This window comes from Bombina bombina, chromosome 6 (genome assembly GCF_027579735.1).
Source record: "Bombina bombina isolate aBomBom1 chromosome 6, aBomBom1.pri, whole genome shotgun sequence".
Taxonomy (NCBI): domain Eukaryota; kingdom Metazoa; phylum Chordata; class Amphibia; order Anura; family Bombinatoridae; genus Bombina; species Bombina bombina.
The window spans coordinates 853,004,073-853,030,183 of NC_069504.1; the positions used below are offsets into that span (position 1 = coordinate 853,004,073).

The 26,111-nt window shown below is 40.9% G+C and overlaps 1 protein-coding gene across 3 annotated transcripts in view; it reads right to left on the reverse strand.

The window, feature by feature from the left end:
- Nucleotides 1-26,111, reverse strand: part of AP4M1 (adaptor related protein complex 4 subunit mu 1) — a 217,014-nt gene that overhangs the window by 147,996 nt on the left and 42,907 nt on the right. For all 3 annotated transcript variants that reach the window (XM_053718267.1, XM_053718268.1, XM_053718269.1), the window contains exon 3: nt 9,846-9,934. In XM_053718267.1, coding sequence (XP_053574242.1) covers nt 9,846-9,934 — 89 coding nt within the window. The remainder of the gene's footprint in view (nt 1-9,845; nt 9,935-26,111) is intronic.

Sequence of the window (26,111 nt, forward strand, 5' to 3'; positions counted from 1 at the left end):
GTTTAATTTTGACGTCCAAGAGGCCTACTTATCAAGCCGTCAACTTTCTTGCATTCAACGGCACCAATACGCTCGCCTGACATCGCCTAACATCGCGGCCGCGGACCTGAAAACGCTCTCCATATTTATATAAAAATCTGTCAAAAAGCCGCGCACCAAGTACGGGGCGATGAGCAGCGGACTGTTGTTAACAGTCATCGATCTCGCTGCTATTCGGCTTTTTCCCAGGTTTATTTATACCCTGTCACTAAACACCGCCACTATACTAAAATGTTTAACCCCTATCCCGCTGCAACTAAATAAAGTTATTAACCCCTATCCCGCCGCTCCTGGAGACCACTGCAACTCTAATAAAGTTATTAACCCTATCCCGCCGCTCCCGGACCCCGCCACAACTAAATAAAGTTATTAACCCCTATCCCACCGCAACTAAATAAAGTTATTAACCCCTATTCCGCCGCTCCCCGACACAGCCGCAACTAACTAAATGTATTAACCCCTATCCCTCTGCTCCCGGAGCCCACCACAACTAAATAAAGTTATTAACCCCTAATCCCCTGGCCTCCCACATCACTACCACTTACTAAACCTATTAAACATTAAACCGCAAGCCCCCCACATCGCCATAAACTAAATTAACCTGATAACCCCTAAACTTAACAACCCGCTAACTTTATATTAAATATTAACTCATCCCTATCTTATAATAAATTAAAACTTACCTTTAGAATTAATCTAAACTATATTAAACTAATAATTAATCTACCCTAACTGTTATACTAAAATTACATTAAACTACAAATTAAATTAAATATATTATATAATTAAAAACCTAACCCTACTCAAATAATTTAAATCTACTATTAAAAATTACAGTAACAAAAAACTAACAACTAAGTTACACAAAATAAAAAATAAATAATCAAATATTTAAACTAATTACACCTAATCTAAGAGCCCTATGAAAGTAAAAAAGCCCAAAATAAAAAAAAATCCCTAGCCTACAATAAACTACCAATGACTCTTAAAAGGGCCTTTTGCGGGGCATTGCCCCAAAGAAATCAGCTCTTTTACATGTAAATAAAAATACAAATACCCCCCAACAGTAAAACACACCACCCACACAACCAAACCCCCCTAAATAAAAACTTAATCTAAAAAACCTAAGCTCCCCATTACCCTAAAAAGGGGAGTTTAGGGCATTTAGCTCTTTTTCCTTGCTCAAACCCTAATCTAAAATTAAAACCCACCCAATAAACCCTTAAAAAAAAACTAACACTAACCCCTGAAGATCCACTTACAGTTTCTGAAGACCCGATATCCATCCTCAACGAAGCGGCAGAAGTCCTCATCGAAGCCGGCAGAAGTCTTCATCCAAGCGGGCCGATGTCTTCATCCAACCGGGCAGAAGTCTTCATCCAGACGGCATCTTCTATCTTCATCCATCAGGCGCGGAGCTGCTCCATCTTCAAGACATCCGGCGCGGAGCATCCTCTTCTTTCGACATCTTCTTTACAATTAGGTTTTCCTTTAAATGATGTCATTCAAGATGGCATCCCTTAGATTCCGATTGGCTGATAGAATTCTATCAGCCAATCGGAATTAAGGTTGAAAAAATCCTATTGGCTGTTGCAATCATCCAATAGGATTGAGCTCGCATTCTATTGGCCAATAGGATTTTTTCAACCTTAATTCCGATTGGCTGATAGTATTCTATCAGCCAATCTGAATCTAAGGGACGCCATCTTGGATGACGTCATTTAAAGAGACATTCATTGTAGAAGAAGCCGTCAATTGAAGAGGATGCTCTGCGCCGGATGTCTTGAAGATGGAGCCGCTCCGCGCCGGATGGATGAAGATAGAAGATGCCGTCTGGATGAAGACTTCTGCCCGTCTGGAGGACCACTTCTCCCGGCTTGGATGAAGACTTCTCCCGGCTTCGTTGAGGACTTCTTGCCGCTTCGATGAGGACTTCTCCCGGCTTTGTTGAGGATGGATGTCGGATCTTCAAAACTGTAAGTGGATCTTCAGGGGTTAGTGTTAGGTTTTTTTAAGGGTTTAATGGGTGGGTTTTATTTTTAGGTTAGGGTTTGGGCTGCAATAGAGCTAAATGCCCTTTTAAGGGCAATGCCCATCCAAATGCCCTTTTCAGGGCAATGGGGAGCTTAGGTTTTTTTAGTTAGGGTTTTATTTGGGGGGTTGGTTGTGTGGGTGGTGGATTTTATTGTTGGGGGGGTTGTTTTTATTTATTTTTTCAGGTAAAAGAGCAATGCCCCGCAAAAGGCCCTTTTAAAGGCTATTGGTAGCTTAGGCTAGGGGTTTTAATTATTTGGGGGGGGCTTTTTTTATTTTGATAGGGCTATTAGATTAGGTGTAATTAGTTTAAAGATCTTGTAATTTGTTTTTTATTTTCTGTAATTTAGTGGAGGTTTTTTTGTAATTTAGCTAATTGTATTGAATTTAGTTAATTGTATTTAATTTAGGGAATTTATTTAATTTTAGGGTTAGGTTAGGTGTTAGTGTAAGACAGGTTAGGTTTTATTTTACAGGCCAATTTGTATTTATTTTAGCTAGGTAGTTAGTAAATAGTTAAAATAAATACAAATGTGCCTGTAAAATAAAAATAAAACCTAAGCTAGATACAATGTAACTATTAGTTATATTGTAGCTAGCTTAGGGTTTATTTTACAGGTAAGTATTTAGTTTTAAATAGTAATTATTTAGTTATTAATAGTAAGTTTTATTTAGATTTATTTTATTTATAACATTTTTATTGATTCCAAGAAAAATTATACAATACATTTCAGATGATATTCTTATCTGTGATAGACATATACTATATACCTAGTATTGACTTGTCCATTTTGAGCTATCCTTGACCCGGGCAATTTGTAAATGTCTCAAAGTCCAAAGCTTAACACCGGGGAGTGATAACTTGTATATATAAACATACTCCTAAACTTTAATAAAATATTGACCTCAATCATAAAACAGAGAATCAAATAAAAACAGTAACAACAAATTGGTAACAGTTTAAACATAAACATAAAAATAAAAAGGGGGAGGAAAGAAAGTAAAGAAAATAAAATAAAAAAAAAAGAAAATGAAAATGGAATACCTGTCAGCCGCTAAGCTGTTTGTTATGAAAAAGTACGTCTGCATGGGATAATTAGGAAAGTGGTTGAAGACCTGCCCTCTTATTCCCTATTCCCTCTAGAGAGATTCTTAGTATAGTGTCAGCACTGTGAGACTGGTGGCTATATTTCCGTGAGTGTAGTTTGTGTCTCATCCTCCGCCCTCCCACAGAAATTTTATGTCTGCAAGCATGTGTAGTTTCCCCCTCTTAGTGTAGCCATATGCCTCTAAATTTAGGAGGTCTGTGACTTTATCCGTCCAGTTTGTCAGTGTCGGTGAGTAAGGGGTCTTCCAATGTAATGCTATGAGCGCTTTCGCCCCCGTCATGCTTATTTGGAGAATGGTAAGTCTTATTTTGCACGGTAATTTTGGCAAGTCATTTAGTAGTGCAATTCTAGGTGACAAAGAGACGTCTTCCCCCAGAAGTGGTTTGAGATAACTCTCCACTGAGTTACAAAGAGATTGTACTTTAGGGCAACTCCACCACATGTGAAGGTAGGTGCCTCTCCCCCCGCATCCTCTCCAGCACTTCCCCCGAAGTTTCGGGGTAAATAGATTGTAATCTCACCGGGGTGAGATACCAGCGTGATAAGACTTTGAAATTAAGTTCTAAAGCTTGAGGAGAAGTTGAGGCTTTCTTTGTGCGCATGAAAATGTATCGCCATTCCTCTACCTGTAAATCAGTGAGCATGTCTACGTGCCAGTGATGTGTGTATGATGGGAGTTGTTGAGCCTGTTTTCCCTGGATCATTTTTTTTGCCAGGGACAATGAATGTCTTGCTATTCCTTTAGTGGTACAGTGACTCTCGAATGGGGTCAGCTCTCTCAAATAATCCTGTTTATGAGGTGACGTGTGGACAAAATGAGCTAGCTGAGAATATTTTAACCAACCTGAATAACTGCCTCCCTGTACGTCAATCAAATCCTCCCTTTTTTTAAGCTTCCCCTGAGTGACAAAATCCTTTAGCGGAGTAGTATACCCCCAACCTGTTAATCTCCTGTGGCCCTTATAGATTTATTTTAATTATATTTAAGTTAGGGGGTGTTAGGGTTAGACTTAGGTTTAGGGGTTAATAAATTTAGCATAGTGGCGGCAACGTTGGGGGCGGCAGAATAGAGGTCAATAAATGTAGGTAGGTGGCAGCGATGTTAGGGTCGGCAGATTAGGGGTTAATATTTAACTAGTGTTTGCGATGCGGAAGTGCGGCGGTTTAGGGGTTAATATGTTTATTATAGTGGCGGCGATGTCCGGAGCGGCAGATTAGGGGTTAATATTTTTATTTTAGTGTTTGCGATGCGGGAGGGCCTCGGTTTAGTGGTTAATAGGTAGTTTATGGGTGTTAGTGTACTTTTTAGCACTTTAGTTATGAGTTTTATGCTACAGCGTTGTAGTGTAAAACTCATAACTACTGATTTTAGAATGTGTTACGAATCTTGACGGTATAGGCTGTACCGCTCACTTTTTGGCCTCCCAGGACAAGCTTGTAATACCGGTGCTATGGAAGTCCCATTAAAAATAGACTATACGCAAATTGCGTAAGTTGATTTGCAGTAAGGCCAAAAAAGTGTGCGATGCCCCTGAATCTGCAAGACTCGTAATACCAGCGGTAGTAAAAAAAAAAGCAGCGTTATGAGGCTTAATGCTGCTTTTTTTAATCATATCACAAGACTCGTAATCTAGCCGATAGTATGTTATGCTTTTAGAATAAAAGGGTGGAATCTAGGAATATATAACCATAATGACGCCATTTTGTCTCTAGTAATCTATTTTGTGTAAGCATACCATTTTAAGATGAGTTTATTATAGTTCATTATAAAGGTAGTTATTATGCTGTGAGAAAAAATATGCTGATGTTTTAAGCTGAACACTTTATCTCAATAATTTGTCCGATGGACTTTATATGTCCTGGCGATGCGCCCGGATACACTGTTATATAAAACTGTTTGTTTCTCAGTACAACTCATTTTTATTCTTATTTTTAATGAAGTTCTTTGTTCTAAGCATACTGTGTGAAATGGTGTGATTATGATTACGTCATTGTCTAACCCCCATATACTGTAACCATTGCCTATAAAAGTCTGTGATGCCTTATAATAAACAGAACAGTGATTAGACTTTACTTGCTGCCTGTCTAAATGCTGTTTCTTGCCAAGTAACACATTCAGTTCCAGGTGAAGGTGTAGAATACTGCTAAGTGTCAAGTGATACCCCCGGTTACAAGATAACGCCTAACAGTGGTGTTGTTCTATTTTTGTAAATATACAATATTGTTAATTTACCCTATATGCTTAATTAACCGGAAGTGAAGTCACAGACTTAAATTAATGGTGGAACGTACTATGCGTTCCAGTACAGTTGTGTTTGTTTGGCCCCACTCTTTTCTGGGGGCTAGGTACACATAGTTTGAGTGTTTGATTTAGATAACTATTTAAGTGTGATTTGTAAGCACATTTGTCATTCTGATGAAGGAAAGTTAATCTCTGAAAACGTTAAAATAAATTTTGTTTGCTGTTGACAAAGCCATGTGAAAGCATTGTTTGAAAGGAATATTTGTTACATTTTTGCACCCAGGCATTTGGCTCTTGGTGGGTGATCTGAAGAAAGGATTTGTGGGTGTATGTGTGTATATATATATATATATATATATATATATATATATATTTATATTATTCCTCCTCAGGGCTCTGCACACACTGTTTTCAATTACAGCTGCCCAGGGTGCATTTAAGTCAGAAATCCAGCATACAAATGTAGAAAGCACTCACCGAGTCTTCACAAATAAATATTCAATTTATTAAATCATAGCAGTAATGTGTCGGGGATATTATATCCGTCTTCAGACCATATAAAAATTGCAATACACATACCATACTCCTTTATACCATCACCAAAACACTTAGCCGCACCACTGCGCAGGCGCAGGCGCAGCCCGTCGCCATAGCAACCGGCGTGTCTAAAAATATATAGAGACACCGGATAATGTTATACATCACAGTGAACCATAAGGTGCTTCATCATACAATTTATGCATATTATTACCAAGTGTAACACTATATTCAGAATCATAAAAGAAAAAAATTGGGTTTAGTGTCCCTTTAAGAAAAGGAAGATTGATTTGTCCTTACATGGAACTTTCCTCTCCGAATATCACAGAAAAATGTTTATCCCCAGGGGCTTTAGGGTAACAAATGTTCCCAATCTCACAGTTTAAAAGGGTGGTGAGTAATAATAGTGAGCAGTCATAAGCCCAGGTCCAATTGGGAGAAATTAAATCCAGATTTTTGCAAAAAGGTTACAGAGAAAAGCATATTTAACAACATATATCAATACCTTTTTGAACATAGATCAGGACACTCCCCTGATGACATCAGAACGACAGCAACAGGAAGAAAGAATGATTCTCACGACAGCCTATACGGCAGATAAACGAGAACTTCCACAGCTAGTGAAACAGGACAGGCATATTGTAGAATCTGATCAGAATTTGCCATTTAAGAAGATGCGACACCCTAAAGTGGGTTACAGTAGACCCCATTCTATTAAGGATATTCTGGTAAAGGTGGATACAGTACACAGCTACAAGACAGCCACTTGGCTCCAACAAGTGAAACCTGGCTGTTACAGATGTGGTGGATGCACTACCTGTAATGGACTAGTAACCACCAAAGTTTTCACCCATCCAGGAACAAATCGGAAATTTAAAATCCAACATAGAGTAACCTGCACTACAACTTTCATTGTGTATTTGTTACACTGTCCGTGTGGGTTATTCTATGTTGGAAAAACGGTGGACGACCTCCGGACGCGTATGGCCAATCATAGCACTTCAATTAGAGCAGTCATAAAAAAATTGAGAGTCCGAACAGCCTGTGGCTCGGCATTTTGCTCTGAGTGGCCATACAGTCTCTGATTTGAGGTATGTGATCATAGATCACATCCCCCCTCCAGTTAGAGGGGGTGATAGAGGTAGGATGCTTTTGCAGTGCGAGTCAAGGTGGATATTTAATCTGGGTACCTTGGTACCCAAGGGTTTGAGTACACACCTTGTCTGGCACTGTTTTCTATAAGTGTATTACCCCTGATTAGAAGATAGCATAGCTTATTAGCAGACTATATATGGAGCTCAGTTCTAGTTAGGATATTTGCATTAAAAATGTTATTTAGAAGGTTCATCTAATCATTTGTGCTCTTTAATATCTTCCTTAGCTTATCCTGTGTTTAGGATTGTTGTGTTGAATTTATGAACTCATAAGCTCCAGATACATTTTTAATTTAGCAGATGTAGTAACCTGTGTGATACACTGAGCGGATTGTATGGTGTACGATGTATCTATATTTATAATACAGACTATTGAGTTCATTCGTGAAAATGCTTGATTGTAAGGCTGTTAGTAATAATCATGCTGTTGAATCTAGAATATGCTGTGTTAAAATAGTCTTGCCTTACTGTACAGTATGTTGATATAGTGTTACACTTGGTAATAATATGCATAAATTGTATGATGAAGCACCTTATGGTGCACTGTGATGTATAACATTATCCGGTGTCTCTTTCTATATAATTTTTTAGACACTCCGCTTCCGGTTGCTGTGGCGACGGACTGCACCTGTGCGGCTATGACGCTGGGGCACTTTCGGTTTCGCAGTAGAAGTGTTTTGGTGATGGGATAAAGGAGTAAGGTATGTGTATTGTTATTTTATATGGTCTGAAGATGGGGATAATATCCTTGAAACGCCACTGCTATGATTAAATAAATTGGATATTTTTTGTAAATACCCAGTGAGTGCTTTCTACTTTTGTATGATATATATATATCACCACTAGTGGACTATTGAAGACTGTAAGAAGGCCTTTTAATCATATTTTAAGTCTTCAGTTCATCATTATTGTATGGTGTTGATTGGATGAAAGGATAATTTCTCAATGTGTAACAACAACTGTCAAATATGGAGGAGGAGAAGTGATAATCTGGGGCTCTCAGGCTGAATCCAGAGTCAGCGACTTGCATAGAGTAAATGGTACTCTGAACCAAAAGGTCTACCACAGCATTTTGCAGTGCCATACAATGCCCTCTGCTATACTATACACCTAATTGGTCATGGCTTCATGCTACAGCAAGACAATGACCCAAAACATACCCCCAGGCTATGTCAGAACTACATTAGAAGAAAAGAACATGATTGTAGGTTTCAAATCATGGAATGGCCAGTACAGTCTCCAGTCCTCATCAAGCTAGTTTAGGATGAACTGGACAGCAGCGTGAAAGCAAAGCACAGCACATTTGTGGTTACTTCTGCAACAGTGTTGGGAAGAACTTTAACAATATGTGATTTCTATTGTAGAAAGAATGCCACAAATATGTTTTTGGCTGTTAAATGTGCAAACACTGGATACTTTTATGAGTCATAAATTAAGATTACATTTGTTCGATATAACAATTCCATGATTTTTCTTACCTCCAAATAGAGAGAGAGAGAGAAAGAGAGAGAGAGAATAAAATATTTTATTTATATATATATATATATATATATATATATATATATATATATATATATAGATTAGCCCTGAGGAAGCCCCGTCTTGCACATGACGTAAGTGGTGAAACGATCGTCGGCAGTGGATTGGAGGATCACATGACACACCTGCATGTGGAAGTCTGTTTGGTTCTATGCCATACGAGTTGGCGTTTGCCTGCTGTTTTTACGGTTGCAGCTTTCATTTCAACATTTGGATCACTTGCACCAGGATCATTTGCATCAGGATTACACAGTGGGAGCACAATGCCCGCGACTATTTACAGATAAGTGATTTACTACACTGAATTATCATACTGACTGGCAATACCGCATACTAGTGGGTCAATTGTATCAGACCTGTTTGCCAAAAATGAAAATCGTTTGTAACTCTGGGACTGTGCTACTGTGAATCAATATATTTGTATATTGTGACATACATGTTATGTTTTGCTTATGATATTATTTGCCTGATAACTGAGGGTTGGTGCAAACACCTGATACTAGTTCGCCACACTTAGATCCCTATTTAATACCTGCCCAGATATGGCCCTTGTATTTGCAGGGGTTCTGTGCTCAGCTGGGGTGTAATGTGAGCGGTATGCAGTACGAGGTGAAATTTGTATCAAGTTGCACACAATGTTTCTATATTGATACATACGATTCTAACTTCATGCAGGGTTATAAGTGCATAGTCACATGATCTCCTCCTTATGTTTAACACAATGTGGTGATGTGAATAGCAATTTTGTGTTTCTTGCTGCCATTTTAAGACTGAGTATCTTAATATATTGGATGTGAACCAACATCTCTATTTTTGAGGTTAATAAATACTGTTGTTAATTATTATAAAAGAGTGCTTGATTCCCTATCTTTCTATTTGGTGCATTTAATAAGATGTTCCATTTCTTTTCTTATAGTTCTTGTTAAATATTTGTCAATAGTGTCTGCACCATATTAATATGTACTATTACTAGTAGTTGTTTGCAGTATTATTCCATTTATATTGGCCGTTTGTCCACAATATTTTTCTATATTTAACATACATATATATATATATATATAATGAGAGAGAGAGAGAGAGAGAGAGAGAGGAGAAAGATAAGAGAGAGAAAATAGAGAGAGAGAAGAGAGAGATAAGAAAATATAATGTAAAATATAAAAGTGCAATTTAGTAGATATTGAGGTCTGTTACCGTTACCACAGGAGCCTGGTCTGAAGACAGCGAAGAAAGCTTTAGATAGAGACCATCAGCAACATTAGAACTGGTAGCAAAACCACGGTCTGTGAGACATTTTGTAAGGAATCATCCTACCCAGTACTGTTATTCTGTGAAATATGAAGAGGAGACCTAACAGGTCTTTAAAGGGACAGTCTACTCCAGAATTTTTATTGTTTAAAAAGATGGATAATCCCTTAATCACCCATTCCCCCATTTTGCATAACCAACACTGTTATATTAATACACCTCTTACCTCTGAGATTACCTTGGATCTAAGCCTTTGCAGATTGCACCCTTATTTCAGTTCTTTTGACAGACTTGCATTTTAGCTAATCAGTGCTGACTGATAAATAACTCCATGGGAGTGAGCACACTGTTATCTATATGACACACATGAACTAGCGCTGTCTAGCTCTGACACATTTTCAAAATGCACTGAGATAAGAGGCAGCCTTCAGGGGCCTTATAATTATTGTTATCTGCATGGCACACATGAACTAATGCCATCTAGCTGTAAAACAAAAACTGTCAAAATCTCCTAAAATAAGAGGTGGCCTTCAAGGACTTGGAAATTAGCATATGAAACTACCTAGGTTTAGATTCCAACAAAGAATACCAAGAGAACAAAGCAAATTTTATGATAAAAGTAAATTGGAAAGTTGTTTAAAATTGCATTCACTATATAAATCATGAACGTTTAATTTTGACTAGACCATCCCTTTAAATTTTATGGAATGCAACACCATGTTTGAACTAAAACTATTTTTTGAAATGTTGAAATTTATGGTGTTCTTATTACGTTTAACAAAAGCTTATTCAAAATGTTCAGCAGATTTTAAAACAGATGAGGTTGAAAAAAAGACAAAAGTCCATCACCTTTAGGGGGATATTTATCAAACCGTCAACCACAAATACGCTGTAATGTCGCAGCATAATTGTGGCGAGCTTGATTCGACCTAGTTATCAAACCCTACAGACCGGCAAAAGTTGAAATCTGTGACGTAACATACAATTCGCCGGTCTCAATCCGACACAGATAGATGCTTACGTCATTACAGATGTTCCGAATACACATTCGGCACTATTGTACACTTTTTTAAAAGTTATCAAATAGTTAACCAGTACGCTCGTGGCTATTCCGGCCCAGCGTACCTGGTTTTCAATCCGCCACCCTAGAGGCCGCGGATGCCATAGGAATCAATGGGAGTCTGAAAGCAGCGAAAGCTTATGTTCGATGCTGCCAGATATCCCATTGATTTCAAAGGTAGAAAAACAGTAACGTTTATACCTAACATCCTAACATATGCCCGAGTCTAAACACCCCTAATCTGCCGCCCCAACATCGCTGCAACCTAAAAAAAATGTATCAACCCCTAAACCTCTGGCCTCCCACATTACTACCATTAACTGAACCTATTAACCCCTAAACCGCCAGCCCCCCCACATCGCAATAAACTAAATTAAGCTATTAACCCCTAAACCTAACAACCTGCTAACTTTACATTAAAATTACAACATCCCTATCTTAAAATAAATTAAAACTTACCTGTAGAATTAAAAGAAACTAATTCTAAACTATTAATTAACCTACCCTAACTATTATACTAAAATTACATTAAACTAGCAATTAAATTAACTATATTACATAATAAAAAAAATAACCCTACTCAAATTATTTAAATCTACTATTAATGTTAAAAATTATTAAATTACAAAAAAAAATAAACGCTAACTTACAAAAAAAAAAAATACGCTAAATTATGGGGGAAAAAAACCACAGTATCAAAAATAAAGACGAATTACACCTAATCTAGTAGCCCTATCAAAATAAAAAAGTCACCCCCCCCAATAAAAAATTAAAAAAAAAAACTTAGCCTACAATAAACTACCATTGCCCTTAAAAGGGCCTTTTGCGGGGCATTGCCCAAAAGAAATCAGCTCTTTCACCTGTAAAAAAAAATACAAACACCCCCAACAGTAAAGCCCACCACCCAACCCCCCCAAATAAAAAGCCTATCTTAAAAACCTAAGCTCCCCATTGCCCTGAAAAGGGCATTTGTATGGGCATTGCCCTTAAAAGGGCATTTAGCTCTTTTACCTGCCCAGACCCTTAAATAAACCTAACCGGGTGGATGGATCCTTCAAGCGGAACTTCAAAAACTGTAAGTGGATCGTCAGGGATTAGTGTTAGGTTTATTTAAGGGTTTTTTGGGTGTGTTTTATTTTTAGAGTAGGGTCTGGGCAGGTAAAAGAGCTAAATGCCCTTTTAAGGGCAATGTCCATACAAATGCCCTTTTCAGGGCAATGGGGAGCTTAGGTTTTTTAGATAGGCTTTTTATTTGGGGGGGTTGGTTGGTTGGGTGGTGGGTTTTACTGTTGTGGGGTGTTTGTATATATTTTTTTTACAGGTGAAAGAGCTGATTTCTTTGGGGCAATGCCCCGCAAAAGGCCCTTTTAAGGGCCATTGGTAGTTTATTGTAGGCTTTTATTTTATTTTGGGGGGGCTTTTTTATTTTGATAGGGCTATTAGATTAGGTGTAATTTGTTTTTATTTTTGATACTGTGGGTTTATTTTTTTTGTAATTTAGTAATTTTTAATAGTAGATTTAAATAATTTGAGTAGGGTTCGGGTTTATTAATATGTAATATAGTTAATTAGATTGCTAGTTTAATGTAATTTAAGTATAATAGGGTAGGTTAATTAATAGTTTAGAATAAGTTTCTTTTAATTCTACAGGTAAGTCTTAATTTATTTTAATGTAAAGTTAGCGGGTTGTTGGGTTTATGGTGATGTGGGGGGCTGGCAGTTTAGGGGTTAATAGGTTTAGTTGATGGTAGTGATGTGGAAGGCCAGAGGTTTAAGGGTTAATACGTTTATTTAGTGCAGGCGGGGGCTGGGAGCGGCGAGATAGGGGTTAATAAATTTTATTTAGGTTGCAGCGGTGTCGGGGATCGGCGGGATAGGGGTTAATAACTTTATTAAAGTTGTGGCGGGGTCCGGGAGCGGCAGGATAGGGGTTAAACATTTTAGTATAGTGGCAGCGTTTAGTGACAGGGTATAAATAAAGTTGGTAAAAAGCCGAATAGCAGCGAGATCGATGACTGTTAGTTAACAGTCCGATGCTCATCGCCCTATACTTGGTGCGCAGCTTTTTGTCGGCTTTTTTTATAAATATGGAGATCGTATTTAGGTCTGCGACCGCAATGTTAGGCGAGCGTATTGGTGCCGGCGAATGCAGCATAGTTGAGGCTTTGATAAATATCCCCCTTAACCATTTTTTGTTAAAAACTGATATTGCGTACCCATTTAGCACACCTAATTATAACCTTGGATTCTGTTTTAGCCCTTAAATATATAATTATAATAAACTATTATTAAAGCTATCTATTGTATTGGCGGTCACTACCTCCTCATAAGTTACATCTTATGATTTTACTTTACTGTGCAATGAGTGCATGACAATGAGAATGTGCTTTTCTATTTGAATATTGCACCATTGGTGGTGTTTGTCCTCTCTTACATGTTCAAATGACTCCACCTTATTTCTGAACAGTGATAAAACATGGCTTTCAAAGTACATTAAACACCTATAGGTTTTGTGTACAATTATGCTTTTCCCAAGCTCCCAAAAAAAACAAAATGTATGCTTACCTGATAAATTTCTTTCTTTTGCTGTACCGAGTCCACGGATTCATCCTTACTTGTGGGATATTATCCTTCCTAACAGGAAGTGGCAAAGAGAGCACCACAGCAGAGCTGTCTATATAGCTCCCCCCTTAACTCCACCCCCCAGTCATTCGACCGAAGGCCAAGGAAGAAAAAAGGAGAAACTATAAGGTGCAGAGGTGGCTGAAGTTTTCAATAAAAAATACTATCTGTCTTGAATAGACAGGGCGGGCCGTGGACTCGGTACATCACAAAAGAAAGAAATTTATCAGGTAAGCATAAATTTTGTTTTCTTTTGCAAGATGTACCGAGTCCACGGATTCATCCTTACTTGTGGGATACCAATACCAAAGCTTTAGGACACGGATGAAGGGAGGGACAAGACAGGAGCCTAAACGGAAGGCACCACTGCTTCCAAAACCTTTCTCCCAAAAATAGCCTCCGAAGAAGCAAAAGAACAAACGGATGATGCTTTTCAAATTTAGACTCCATGGCAGAGCAACAGGTTTAAACACAGGCTTGATTCTAACTAAAACCTGACAAAAAGCAGGGACATCTGCCAGACGCTTGTGCAATAGAATAGACAAAGCAGATATCTGTCCTTTTAAGGAACTAGCTAACAATCCTTTCTCCAATCCTTCTTGAAGAAAGGACAAAATCCTAGGAATCCTGATCTTACTCCATGAGTAGCCTTTGGATTTGCACCAAAAAAGATATTTACGCCATATCTTATGATAGATTTTCCTGGTGGCAGGCTTTCGAGCCTGAATCAAGGTATCTATGACCGACTCAGAGAAACCCCGCTTTGATAAAATCAAGCGTTCAATCTCCAAGCAGTCAGTTGCAGAGAAATTAGATTTGGATGCTTGAACGGACCTTGAATCAGAAGGTCCTGTCGCAGTGGCAGAGTCCATGGTGGCAGAGATGACATGTCCAGCAGGTCTGCATACCAAGTCCTGCGTGGCCACGCAGGTGCTATCATAATCACCAAAGCTCTCTCCTGTTTGATTCTGGCAATCAGACCCGGAAGGAGAGGGAAAGGTGGAAACACATAAGCCAGGTTGAACGACCAGGGTACTGCTAGAGCATCTATCAGTACTGCCTAAGGATCCCTGGACCTGGATCCGTAACAAGGAAGTTTGGCGTTCTGACGAGACGCCATCAGATCCAATTCTGGTGTGCCCCATAGCTGAACCACTTGAGCAAACACCTCCGGATGGAGCTCCCACTCCCCTGGATGAAAAGTCTGACGACTTAGAAAATCTGCCTCCCAGTTCTCTACCCCTGGGATATAGATCGCTGATAGATGGCAAGAGTGAGTCTCTGCCCATCGGATTATCCTGGAAACTTCTATCATCGCCAAGGAACTCCTTGTTCCCCCCTGATGATTGATATAAGCTACAGTCGTGATGTTGTCAGAGTGAAATCTGATGAATCCGGCCAAAGCCAGCTGAGGCCACGCCTGAAGAGCATTGAATATCGCTCTTAATTCCAGAATATTTATCGGTAGGAGGGCCTCCTCCTGAGTCCACAAACCCTGTGCTTTCAGGGAATTCCAGACTGCACCCCAGCCCAGTAAGCTGGCGTCCGTCGTCACTATAACCCACGCTGGCCTGCGGAAACAGATTCCCCGGGACAGGTGATCCTGTGACAACCACCAAAGAAGAGAGTCTCTGGTCTCTTGATCCAGATTTATCTGAGGAGATAAATCTGCATAATCCCCATTCCACTGTTTGAGCATGCATAGTTGCAATGGCCTGAGATGCAAGCGATCAAACGGAACTATGTCCATTGCCGCTACCATAAGTCTGATTACCTCCAGCCACTGACGGCCGAGGAATGGAATGAAGAGCTCGGCAGGTGGTTAAAATATTTAATTTTCTGACCTCCGTCAGAAAAATTTTCATGTCCACCGAATCTATCAGAGTTCCCAGGAATGGAACTCTTGTGAGAGGAATAAGAGAACTCTTTTTCACGTTCACCTTCCACCCATGAGATCTTAGAAAGGCCAACACTAAGTCCGTGTGAGACTTGGCTAGTTGGAAAGTAGACGCTTGAATTAGAATGTCGTCTAGATAAGGCGCCACTGCTATGCCCCGCGGCCTTAGGACCGCCAGAAGGGACCTTAGCACCTTTGTGAAGATTCTTGGTGCCGTGGCCAACCCGAAGGGAAGAGCCACAAACTGGTAATGCCTGTCCAGAAAGGCAAACCTGAGGAACTGGTGATGATCTTTGTGGATAGGAATGTGTAGATACGCATCCTTTAAATCCACGGTGGTCATATATTGACCCTCCTGGATCATTGGTAAAATAGTCAGAATGGTCTCCATCTTGAAGGATGGAACTCTTAGGAATTGGTTTAGGAGCTTGAGATCTAGAATTGGTCTGAAGGTTCCCTCTTTTTTGGGAACCACAAACAGATTGGAGTAGAAACCTTGTCCATGTTCTGCTTTCGGAACTGGGCAGATCACTCCCATGGTAAAAAGGTCTTCTACACAGCGTAAGAACGCCTCTCTTTTTGTCTGGTTTACAGACAATTGAGAAAGATGGAATCTCCCCCTTGGAGGAGAATCTTTGAAATCTAGGAGATACCCCTGGGTTACAATTTCTACGGCCCAGGAGTCCTGAACGTTTCTTGCCCAGGCCTGAGCAAATAGAGAGAGTTTGCCCCCTACTAGATCCGGTCCCGGATCGGGGGCTACCCCTTCATGCTGTCTTAGTTGCAGCAGCAGGCTTTTTGGCCTGTTTACCCTTGTTCCAAGCCTGGTTTTTAGGTCTCCAGGTTGGCTTGGATTGAGCAAAGTTCCCCTCTTGCTTTGCAGCAGGGGAAGAGGAGGCGGGACCACCCTTGAAGTTTCGAAAGGAACGAAAATTATTTTGTTTGGTCCTTGTCTTATTTGACTTATCTTGAGGGAGGGCATGACCCTTCCCCCCAGTGATGTCTGACACGATCTCTTTCAGTGCAGGCCCGAATAGGGTCTTACCTTTGAAAGGGATTGTCAAAAGCTTAGATTTAGATGACACATCAGCCGACCAGGACTTAAGCCATAACGCTCTACGTGCTAAAATGTCAAAACCTGAATTCTTTGCCGCTAACTTAGCGAGATGAAAAGCGGCGTCTGTAATAAAAGAATTAGCTAGCTTAAGAATTTTAATTCTGTCCAGAATATCATCTAGTGGGGTCTCCACCTGAAGAGCCTCTTCTAGAGCCTCAAACCAAAAGGCAGCTGCAGTGGTTACAGGAACAATGCACGCTATAGGTTGAAGAAGAAAACCTTGATGAACAAAAATTTTCTTTAGGAGACCCTCTAATTTTTTTATCCATAGGATCAATGAAAGCACAACTGTCTTCAATAGGTATAGTTGTACGCTTAGCCAGAGTAGAAATAGCTCCCTTCACCTTAGGGACCGTCTGCCATGAGTCCCTCATGGTGTCAGATATGGGAAACATTTTCTTAAAAACAGGAGGGGGAGCGAACGGAATACCTGGTCTATCCCACTCCTTAGTAACAATGTCCGAAATCCTTTTAGGGACCGGAAAAACATCAGTGTAAACAGGAACCTCTAAATATTTGTCCATTTTACACAATTTCTCTGGAACTACAATAGGGTCACAATCATCCAGAGTCGCTAAAACCTCCCTGAGCAATAAACGGAGGTGTTCTAGCTTAAATTTAAATGCAGTCATATCTGAATCTGTCTGAGGGAACATCCTTCCTGAATCAGAAATCTCTCCCTCAGATATCAAATCCCTCATCCCTACCTCAGAACATTGTGAGGGAATATCGGATACGGCTACTAAAGCGTCAGAAGGCTCAACATTTGTTCTTAACCCAGAGCTACTGCGCTTCCCTTGCAACCCTGGCAGTTTAGATAAAACCTCTGTGAGGGTAGTATTCATAACGGAGGCCATATCTTGCAAGGTGAAAGAATTAGACGCACTAGAAGTACTTGGCGTCGCTTGTGCGGGCGTTACTGGTTGTGACACTTGGGGAGAACTAGATGGCAAAACCTGATTTCCTTCTGTCTGAGAATCATCCAATGCCAAACTCTTATAAGTCAAAATATGCTGTTTGCAATTTATAGACATATCAGTACAAGTGGGACACATTCTAAGAGGGGGTTCCACAATGGCTTCTAAACAAATTGAGCAATGAGTTTCCTCAATGTCAGACATGTTGAACAGGCTAGTAATGAGACAAGCAAGCTTGGAAAACACTTTATTTAATGAAAAAAACACCATTTTCAAAAACGGTACTGTGCCTTTAAGAGAAAAAAGGCATACACAAACTGCAAAACTGCTTAAAATTGCCTCAAATTTTCCGAAATTTTTAGAGTATACCCACTAAGCTTTAGTAAGATTGCACCACAAGTAATTAAGCAATAAACCCCCAAAGGAGAAAACCGGATAGACAAATGTCCAAAACCAGTAAAAAAAAACTGTCAGCACCTTGCCACAGCTCTGCTGTGGCGCCTACCTGCCCTTAGGGAACGATAATGTGGGGATAAAGCTTCGATTAGGCCCCAGAAGTGTACCAGGACCTCTGGAGATGTTGCTTGCTGCTTGTCTGCATAAACTAAATGCGCAACTGAGGCGCGAAAATAGGCCCCGCCCATCTCACTCGATGTTGCTGGGGCCTACACAAAATCTACCAAACCTTTTTTTGTAAGCCATGTGGGTTATAAAAACCCCTAAATAAGCCAAGTGTACCCTCAAACAGATGTCCCATAAGAAATAAAAACAGTACTCCCAGAACACACAAACGTTTGCCTAATATATCATATACAAACTGAGTGCCCATAAGATTAGCCCTTTATGCAAGCTAGTAATGTCCCTTATAAAACTAGGATTACTGCTTACCCTTCCCCTAATGGGGATACTGTCAGCCTTTCTGAGTTAACACAGTCTCTACAGAAAAAATGACTGAACATACCTCATTGCTGTATAGCAAGAAACCGTTCCTCACACTGAAGTTTTCCTGTACTCCTCAGCTTCTGTTGGAACAGCAGTGGACCTTAGTTACAAATGCTAAGATCATCATCCTCCAGGCAGAAATCTTCATCTATGTCCTGCCTGAGAGTAAATAGTACAACACCGGTACCATTTAAAAATAACAAACTCTTGATTGAAGATAAAATAAAACTAACAGTTTAACACCTCTTTCACTTTACCCTTCCTGCTTAGAGCCGGCAAAGAGGAGCTGACTTCCGTTGGGGGAGGAGTGTTGCATTGTACCTGTACGCAGGTGTAGTGAGAGGACGCCTTACTACCCGCTCCCCGCTCTCTGCCACTTACCTGGAAAGCTTGCCGAGGTTTTTGAGTGTGGCACTCTGCAGGGTGGTTACCTGCTTGAGAGTCTGAAGTCTTCTACAAGCCGACATGGCTGCGACTGCAATGCAGTATCAATTTTAAACGTTTCTTCACAAGCTACTGTTCTTGCCAAGAAGGAGCTGCCGTCTGGGACCGGGGTCGAAGTAAACAAGGAAAGGCTACGTTCTACATGGCTGAGGCATACAGCAGCTGGATAAAAATTCCCAGTAGTTCCGGTGGCTGGTGAGTGAATACATCAAGAGCCCCTCAGAAGGTGAAACAGCCCTACCGGACCCGGGTATATTTTGAGAAGCTGCCCCGGGAAACCTGGAGACAAGCCGTTTGGAAAATCCGGGAACGCGGCGGCTGTTTGTATATACGGCTTTTTCCACCCAGACCCGGCGAAGAGCGCGGTAGCGGAGCGCGAAGACTCGACTTACATCTATGTCAGGTCAGACCCCCTCACGGGCACTGTGTATCTATCTATATAAGAAGCTTTCTCGCAGGTTTGGCCTGAGGAGGGGAATACATGAGAAGCTGCATGGCATTAACTGTTGGTGCTAGTTAAGCCTTTTGTGGATTAAATCTCGCCTGATATACTTAAGATATTTGCCAGGGAAAAGGTGTAGTAGCGCTATAAGAAAGCTCTATTATTTAATGATGCAGTAAGAGGATGCTGATTCCTGGTTTGGCGAGCCTGCAGTTCGTCTGTACATAGATACGCTGTCATATTGGTTATTTGAGCAGGCTTGAGCTGAGGCGCTTCTGCTGCACAAATTAATTTATAATTTGGAGATCTGCTACCTTGGAGGTATTGGGCATTCTATCTTATCCTCCACATGACTTTTTCTAGCATATCCAGTCGTAGAGAATATCTCCATCGTGGGGGGTCACTTGCAAGAAGGTGCAGGTGTAAATTGTCTATACTAACTTTGTTGCCAGTAATTGCTCTACATTAAAGGCGCTCTGAACTGGGATAGAGTTAGATACTGGGACAGTCGCTGTGTCTGACAACTCCCCCAATCTTGCTGCATTTGACTATTTAGTCCGCCGACTGGGCAAAGGAAATATCCAAGGAAATAACTTTGGACACTGAGGCTACTATTAAGAGATTTATAGATAAATCAGTCTGTTTAATACGCATTGCTAGGGATAAGAAGTGCCCTTTACTCTGAGGCCTTGGATCCATAGTTCTGTTTTCTAAAATGTCATACTATATGTATTTTTCTTTGCGATGTTATAACTCTTAGATAGAGATTTAATATTTGGGCTCAAAATTCTAGGTCTTGTTAAAGTAAGGATCAAATACTAGTCAAAAACTAGTTAGAGGTTGGTGGTATGACCCTATTATTATTATTACTTCTAGGTATTTAAGTGTGCATCTTACAATTGTATAGACCTAATACAGGTAACTGAGGATGCAAAAAGGCAAATAAGAATATTAGAGTCCAAGATAGTTAAAGGTCATAGTTCTGTTTAAGTAATACCTGAGTATTTTTAAATTAGCTGCTTGCTAACTGTTGCAATAACTTTACCCGTACTGCTGTAGCTACCAATATCTTTGTATTGTCACTATTCTGGGTATTTATAATATTCGTTTCCTCCTAGCATTATACCCGGGCTAGTGATTAAAAAAACATAATTTATGCTTACCTGATAAATGTAGTGTAGTCAGTCCACGGGTCATCATTACTTCTGGGATATTAACTCCTCCCCAACAGGAAGTGCAAGAGGATCACCCAAGCAGAGCTGCTATATAGCTCCTCCCCTCTACGTCACACCCAGTCATTCGACCGAGAACCAAACGAGAAAGGAGAAACTATAGGGTGCAGTGGTGACTGGAGTATAATTTAAAAATTTAGACCTGCCATAAAAAACAGGGCGGGCCGTGGACTGACTACACTACAGGAGAAAGGAATTTATCAGGTAAGCATAAATTATGTTTTCTCCTGTTAAGTGTAGTCAGTCCACGGGTCATCATTACTTCTGGGATACCAATACCAAAGCTAAAGTACACGGATGACGGGAGGGACAGGCAGGATCTTTATACGGAAGGGACCACTGCCTGAAGAACCTTTCTCCCAAAAACAGCCTCCGAAGAAGCAAAAGTGTCAAATTTGTAAAATTTGGAAAAAGTATGAAGAGAAGACCAAGTTGCAGCCTTGCAAATCTGTTCAACAAATGCCTCATTCTTAAAGGCCCAAGTGGAAGCCACAGCTCTAGTAGAATGAGCTGTAATTCTTTCAGGAGGCTGCTGTCCAGCAGTCTCATAGGCTAAACGTATTATGCTACGAAGCCAAAAAGAGAGAGAGGTAGCAGAAGCTTTTTGACCTCTCCTCTGTCCAGAATAAACGACAAACAGGGAAGAAGTTTGGCGAAAATCTTTAGTTGCCTGTAAATAAAATTTCAGGGCACGGACTACATCTAGATTGTGCAGAAGTCTTTCCTTCTTTGAAGAAGGGTTAGGACACAATGATGGAACAACAATCTCTTGATTGATATTCTTGTTAGTGACAACCTTAGGTAAGAACCCAGGTTTAGTACGCAGAACTACCTTATCTGAATGAAAAATCAGATACGGAGAATCACAATGTAAAGCTGATAACTCAGAGACTCTACGAGCCGAGGAAATAGCCATCAAAAACAGAACTTTCCAAGATAACAATTTAATATCAATGGAATGAAGGGGTTCAAACGGAACACCCTGTAAAACGTTAAGAACTAAATTTAAGCTCCATGGTGGAGCAACAGTTTTAAACACAGGCTTAATCCTGGCCAAAGCCTGGAACTTCTGACAGATGTTTGTGTAAAAGAATGGACAGAGCTGAGATCTGTCCCTTTAAGGAACTAGCAGATAAACCCTTTTCTAAACCCTCTTGTAGAAAAGACAATATCCTAGGAATACTAACCTTACTCCATGAGTAACTCTTGGATTCGCACCAATGTAAGTATTTACGCCATATTTTATGGTAAATCTTTCTGGTAACAGGTTTCCTAGCCTGTATTAGGGTATCAATTACTGACTTCGAAAATCCACGCTTTGATAAAATCAAGCGTTCAATTTCCAAGCAGTCAGCTTCAGAGAAATTAGATTTTGATGTTTGAAAGGACCCTGAATTAGAAGGTCCTGTCTCAGAGGCAGAGACCAAGGTGGACAGGATGACATGTCCACTAGATCTGCATACCAGGTCCTGCGTGGCCACACAGGCGCTATTAGAATCACCGATGCTCTCTCCTGTTTGATCCTGGCAATCAATCGAGGAAGCATCGGGAAGGGTGGAAACACATAGGCCATCCCGAAGGTCCAAGGTGCTGTCAAAGCATCTACCAGGACCGCTCCCGGGTCCCTGGACCTGGACCCGTAACAAGGGAGCTTGGCGTTCTGGCGAGACGCCATGAGATCTATCTCTGGTTTGCCCCAAAGTCGAAGTATTTGGGCAAAGACCTCCAGATGAAGTTCCCACTCCCCCGGATGAAAAGTCTGACGACTTAGGAAATCCGCCTCCCAGTTCTCCACTCCAGGAATGTGGATCGCTGACAGGTGGCAAGAGTGAGACTCTGCCCAGCGAATTATCTTTGATACTTCCATCATCGCTAGGGAGCTTCTTGTCCCTCCTTGATGGTTGATGTAAGCTACAGTCGTGATGTTGTCCGACTGAAACCTGATGAACCCCCGAGTTGTTAACTGAGGCCAAGCCAGAAGGGCATTGAGAACTGCTCTCAATTCCAGAATGTTTATTGGAAGGAGACTCTCCTCCTGAGTCCATGATCCCTGAGCCTTCAGGGAATTCCAGACAGCGCCCCAGCCTAGTAGGCTGGCGTCTGTTGTTACAATAGTCCAATCTGGTCTGCTGAATGGCATCCCCCTGGACAGATGTGGCCGAGAAAGCCAACATAGAAGAGAATTTCTGGTCTCTTGATCCAGATTCAGAGTAGGGGACAAATCTGAGTAATCCCCATTCCACTGACTTAGCATGCACAATTGCAGAGGTCTGAGATGTAGGCGTGCAAAGGGAACTATGTCCATTGCCGCTACCATTAAGCCGATCACCTCCATGCATTGAGCCACTGACGGTGTTGAATGGAATGAAGGACACGGCAAGCATCTTGAAGCTTTATTAACCTGCCTTCTGTCAGGTAGATCTTCATTTCTACAGAATCTATAAGAGTCCCCAAGAAGGGAACTCTTGTGAGTGGAAAGAGAGAACTTTTCTCTTCGTTCACCTTCCACCCATGCGACCTTAGAAAAGCCAGTACTAACGCTTGTATCAGAATGTCGTCTAGGTACGGAGCCACCGAAATTCCTTGCGGTCTTAGTACCGCCAGAAGAGCGCCCAGAACCTTTGTGAAGATTCTTGGAGCCGTAGCCAATCCGAATGGAAGAGCTACAAACTGGTAATGCCTGTCTAGGAAGGCAAACCTTAGATACCGGTAATGATCTTTGTGAATCGGTATGTGAAGGTAAGCGTCCTTTAAATCCACTGTGGTCATGTACTGACCCTTTTGGATCATGGGTAAGATTGTCCGGATAGTTTCCATTTTGAACGATGGAACTCTTAGGAATTTGTTTAGGATCTTTAAATCCAATATTGGTCTGAAAGTTCCCTCTTTTTTGGGAACCACAAACAGATTTGAGTAAAACCCTTGTCCGTGTTCCGACCGCGGAACTGGGTGGATCACTCCCATTAGTAAAAGGTCTTGTACACAGCGTAGAAACGCCTCTTTCTTTATCTGGTTTGTTGACAACCTTGAAAGGTGAAATCTCCCTTGTGGAGGAGAAGCTTTGAAGTCCAGAAGATATCCCTGAGATATGATCTCCAACGCCCAGGGATCCTGGACATCTCTTGCCCAAGCCTGGGCGAAGAGAGAGAGTCTGCCCCCCACTAGATCCGTTTCCGGATCGGGGGCCCTCACTTCATGCTGTCTTAGGGGCAGCAGCAGGTTTTCTGGCCTGCTTGCCCTTGTTCCAGGTCTGGTTAGGTTTCCAGCCTTGTCTGTAGCGAGCAACAGCTCCTTCCTGTTTTGGAGCAGAGGAAGTTGATGCTGCTCCTGCCTTGAAGTTACGAAAGGCACGAAAATTAGACTGTCTAGCCCTTGGTTTGGCTCTGTCTTGAGGCAGGGCATGGCCTTTACCTCCCGTAATATCAGCGATAATTTCTTTCAAACCGGGCCCGAATAATGTCTGCCCCTTGAAAGGTATGTTAAGTAATTTAGATTTAGAAGTTACATCAGCTGACCAGGATTTTAGCCACAGCGCTCTGCGCGCCTGAATGGCGAATCCGGAATTCTTAGCCGTAAGTTTAGTTAAATGTACTACGGCATCAGAAATAAATGAATTAGCTAGCTTAAGGGTTTTAAGCTTGTGTGTAATCTCATCTAATGGAGCTGAGTCAAGGGTCTCTTCCAGAGACTCAAACCAAAATGCTGCCGCAGCCGTGACAGGCGCAATGCATGCAAGGGTTGCAATATAAAACCTTGTTGAACAAACATTTTCTTAAGGTAACCCTCTAACTTTTTATCCATTGGATCTGAAAAGGCACAGCTATCCTCCACCGGGATAGTGGTACGCTTAGCTAAAGTAGAAACTGCTCCCTCCACCTTAGGGACCGTTTGCCATAAGTCCCGTGTGGTGGCGTCTATTGGAAACATCTTTCTGAATATAGGAGGGGGTGAGAAAGGCACACCGGGTCTATCCCACTCCTTAGTAACAATTTCAGTAAGTCTCTTAGGTATAGGAAAAACGTCAGTACTCGTCGGTACCGCAAAATATTTATCCAACCTACACATTTTCTCTGGTATTGCAACTGTGTTACAATCATTCAGAGCCGCTAACACCTCCCCTAGTAATACACGGAGGTTTTCCAGCTTAAACTTAAAATTTGAAATGTCTGAATCCAGTTTATTTGGATCAGATCCGTCACCCGCAGAATGAAGCTCTCCGTCCTCATGTTCTGCAAATTGTGACGCAGTATCTGACATGGCCCTAATATTATCAGCGCACTCTGTTCTCACCCCAGAGTGATCTCGCTTACCTCTAAGTTCTGGTAATTTCGACAAAACTTCAGTCATAACATTAGCCATGTCCTGTAGTGTGATTTGTAATGGCCGCCCTGAAGTACTCGGCGTTACAATATCACGCACCTCCCGAGCGGGAGATGCAGGTACTGACACGTGAGGCAAGTTAGTCGGCATAACTTCCCCCTCGTTGTTTGGTGAATGATGTTCAATTTGTACAGAATGACTTTTATTTAAAGTAGCATCAATGCAATTAGTACATAAATTTCTATTGGGCTCCACCTTGGCTTTTGCACATATAGCACAGAGATATTCCTCTGAGTCAGACATGTTTAACAAACTAGCAATTAAACTAGCAAGCTTGGAAATACTTTTCACTCAATTTACAAGTAATAAGAAAAACGCACTGTGCCTTTAAGAAGCACAGAAAAAAATTAAGACAGTTGAATAACAATGAACCGGAGAGATTATAAAAACCAAATTTTTCCCGGTAAAGGCATAAATTTAGCAAAGGATTGCCCCCATTAGCAATGGATAACTAACCCTTAATAGCAGAAAAAAATGTACAAAATATAAACGTTTTTTATCACAGTCAAAGCACAATCTCACAGATCTGCTGTGAGTGATTACCTCCCTCAAAATAATTTTTGAAGACCCTTGAGCTCTGTAGAGACGATCCGGATCATGCAGGGAGAGAAACAGACTTTTGACTGAATTTCTGATGCGTAGCAAAAGCGCCAAAATAGGCCCCTCCCCCTCACACACAGTAGTGAGGGAAGTTCAGTAAACTGTCTTAAATTAAAATAAACGACAGCCAAGTGGAAAAACAGTGCCCAAAACAATTTTTCACCCAGTACCTCAGATAATTAAACGATTTAGCATGCCAGCAAAAACGTTTAAAATCAAATAACATGAAATGTCATTAAACAGCCTGTTGCTAGACGTTCCCACTGCAAGTTAGGCTAAAAGTTATATGCATATAGTATTATCCCACTGAAGTGCCATTCCCCAGAATACTGAAGTGTACACATATATACATAACAGCCTGATTCCAGTTGCTACTACTGCATTTAAGGCTGAACTTACATTATATCGGTATTGGCAGTATTTTCTCAGTCAATTCCATTCCTCAGAAAATAATATACTGCAACATACCTCTTTGCAGGTGAACCTGCCCGCTGTCCCCTGATCTGAAGTTTACCTCACTCCTCAGAATGGCCGAGAACAGCAAAATGAATCTTAGCTA